Source organism: Micromys minutus (genome assembly GCF_963924665.1).
Source record: "Micromys minutus genome assembly, chromosome: X".
NCBI lineage: Eukaryota > Metazoa > Chordata > Mammalia > Rodentia > Muridae > Micromys > Micromys minutus.
In genome coordinates this window covers 48,986,321-48,989,460 of record NC_137970.1, presented here as the reverse complement: position 1 = coordinate 48,989,460, position 3,140 = coordinate 48,986,321, and the positions used below count along the sequence as shown (strand labels likewise).

The 3,140-nt window shown below is 61.0% G+C and overlaps 1 protein-coding gene across 1 annotated transcript; it reads left to right on the top strand.

Moving 5' to 3' along the window:
- Positions 1–1,270: 1,270 nt before the first annotated feature.
- Positions 1,271–1,960, top strand: LOC308415641 (polyadenylate-binding protein 1-like 2; the record flags this gene model as incomplete). The annotated part of the gene is made up of 1 exon (XM_080910685.1): positions 1,271–1,960. One exon carries the CDS (start codon positions 1,271–1,273, stop codon positions 1,958–1,960), a length of 690 nt encoding a protein of 229 aa, XP_080766811.1.
- Positions 1,961–3,140: the final 1,180 nt, after the last annotated feature.

The window sequence follows — 3,140 nt, the reverse complement described above, 5'->3', positions numbered from 1 at the left end:
AGAGAGAGAATGGCAGACAGAGAGAGACACTCTGAGACAGAGACACACAGATAAGAGAATGTGATGACAGCAATGTCCTAGTGCCTCTGTGCGAGTTTGAGAGACAGAGACACAATTGACATGGACACCTACAGAATGAGAGGGAGATGGATAGATAGAAAGAGAAGGGGGGATGCTCTTGCTCCACCATGTGTCAGAGAGAGCTCTGGCTCTATCTCCTCTCTCATGCCCCCACCCCCTTCGGATGTTGTAACATTGCTTCTAGGCTCCTTCAGGCAGGGGCCAGCCTATCTTCAAGGCCACCCCACCCACTCTCACAAGGTTCTCACTTGAATCACGGTAACCTTCCCTTATGGGGGAGGGGGCAGACCCTCCTCCCCAGCCCTCCAGCCCAGCAAAGACATGGAACCCGAATGCCTTCGGTCCAGCGCGCAGCCCTGTCCCCGGCATCCTCTTCCCCAGCGCGTGGGCGCCCCAGAGGCTGCGCACTGGTACCCCAGCCCAGGATCCGCCCGCCCCCGCGCTGCCCTCCCGCAGCCCCGCAGCCCCGCAGCCCCGCAGCAGCCACAGGGGGAACCAAAGAGACAGAAGCCTTCCCAGCTGCCCGGACCACAGACGCCAACACCCCCCGCCCCCCACCCCACGCCGCCCTCCCGCCCGCGCCCCGCACGCCAGCCAGCCCACGACCGAGCGGCGGCGGCGGCGGCGGCAGGCTGCAGGCTGCGGAGACAGAGTCGCTCTGCGCGCTACCGGCCGGCGCCTGCCACCCCAGGGGGACTCGCTCGCTCGCGCCCGGCCAGAGCGGGGTCCCCTCCCCGTCCGTCCCCAGCCGCCGCGCGAGCCCCCGGCCCGCGTTCCTGTGCCCAGCGGCCCTCGCCGCCTCTCCGCCCCCTCAGTTCCCGGGAAGGGAGGTCGCAGCAGCGGCCCGGCGGCAGCGGTGACCGTGGCGTCCGCGGCGACAGTGGCGGCGGAGGTCGCCGCAGCGGAGGCGGCGGCGGCCGCGGCGGCGGAGGCGGCGGCGGCGACCGTGGCCGAGGCGGTGGCGGAGGCCTCCGTGGCGGAGGCGGAAGCCGAGGTGGAGGCTGAGGTGGAGGCCGAGGCCTCGGCGGAGGCCAGCCTGGGGGAGGCGGCGGCCCTGGCCCGGGAGAAGGCAGAGGCCGGCGGCGCGGCCGCGGCGGTGGCAGCCACCGAGGCCAGCCTGGCGGAGGCCAGCCTTGAGGAGGCCAGCCTGGCGGAGGCTGCCGCGTCGCCTTCCTATGGGAGGGTGGATATGGACGAAGAGCTGGCGGCGGCCTTGGCTGCAGAAGAGGAAGAGGCGGCGGCCGGGGGCTCAGACGATGGGAACCCAGACTTTCCCACGGCCTCGCTGTACGTGGGCGACCTGCACCCCGAGGTGACCGAGTCCATGCTGTATGAGAAGTTCAGCCCTGCCGGGCCCATCCTGTCCATCCGCATCTGCAGGGACAAGGTCACCCGGCGCTCTCTGGGCTACGCATATGTCAACTACCAGCAACCGGTGGACGCCAAGCGGGCCCTGGAGACCATGAACTTTGACGTTATAAATGGCAGGCCAGTGCGCATCATGTGGTCCCAGAGGGACCCGTCGCTCCGCAAGAGCGGGGTGGGCAACGTCTTCATCAAGAACCTGGGCAAGACCATCGACAACAAGGCGCTGTACAACATCTTCTCGGCCTTTGGCAACATCCTGTCCTGCAAGGTGGCCTGTGACGAAAAGGGGCCCAAGGGCTACGGGTTCGTGCACTTCCAGAAGCAGGAGTCCGCCGAGCGGGCCATAGATGCGCTGAATGGCATGTTCCTGAACTACCGCAAGATCTTCGTGGGGAGATTCAAGTCCCACAAGGAGAGAGAGGCCGAAAGGGGAGCCTGGGCCCGCCAGTCCACCAGCGCTGACTTCAAGGATTTCGACGACGACTCCGATGATGAGGCCACCTTTCGATGAAGACATCCCAGGACCCAGCCAGTAGAGCCAAATCTTGGCTCCCACCCCGTTTACAGCCCCCCAACCCCCAACCCACCAGCAGTGTATTGTATTGGGAGTGCAGGTTTCTCTCTCCCCCTCCCTTCTCTCCTCCCTCGCCCCCTCCCTCTCCCTTCACCCCTCCCTGCTCCTCTTTTCCTCTTCCCTCCCCTCCCTCTCTGGCCCTGGCTCCCTCTCTCTTCCCCCCAATCCCCTCCCCCCCAGAGCTAGCTAGCTTCCCCATCCCCTCTCTGCTCTCAGCCCCTGGCTTCTTCTGTCCTCTCCTTCCCCCCCTTTCTCCCCAACCCCAGCAAGGGCCCCTTGCTAGAGAGTAATAATCCCACTAATCTGTGCCATTGGAGAGGTTAAAGGCTGCCTCTTCTCCAGGTGGTGGTCGGTCTGATTCTAAAAAGCGTTTTTCTGTCTCTTTGTTTACTGCACAGGTGATGCAATTCATGGTAGAAATGTCTGGAAGGAGAAGGAAGTCTGATGTGGGAGAAAGAAGCAAGAGTGTAATTGTTTCCCACCATCCCAATACCCAGAGAGAGAAACTCTTTTATCTTCTTTGGTGTGCTGTTTCTCCAGGCTCTCTGCTCCCCTCTCTCTCTCCCTCTCACCCCAGACCCACCTTCCCTTCTAACATTCTTGTAGAGTGGTTCCTGTATGTGGTGTTTCTTAACCTGCTTTTTTCAGCAACTAAAACCAAACAGAAATCAACGCGTTGAACTCCTTTCCATGCTATTCAACAGGCTTATGGACCGTCATCTTCAGTGCCTGCAGAGTGCTCCTGTGTATCTATCCATGGACCTTAACATTTCTGTGATCATTCCTGCATTGTTGGACATTCAGGTGGTGCCTAGTTCTTTCCCTGTGTTTAAAACCAACACTGTGTGCCCCGAGGAGTCAATCCTTCCTTGTCAAGCCAAATCTAGGCTAGCATCCTGGATGCTCCCTCCTTAACTGTGGACTTGCAGGATCCACATATATAGACGTTTCAAAGACTTTCCCTGTGTGTTGCCAAAAGGCTCCCTTTCATAAGTATTGTACCAGTTTGTATTTGTGCCAGCCAGCCAGTGCAGCTAGTAACAAGAAAAAAAAAAGGGTATGCTCATGTCCCCTGCAGTCTCATGGTCCACTGTAACTGACTCAGTCTCCCCCTCTC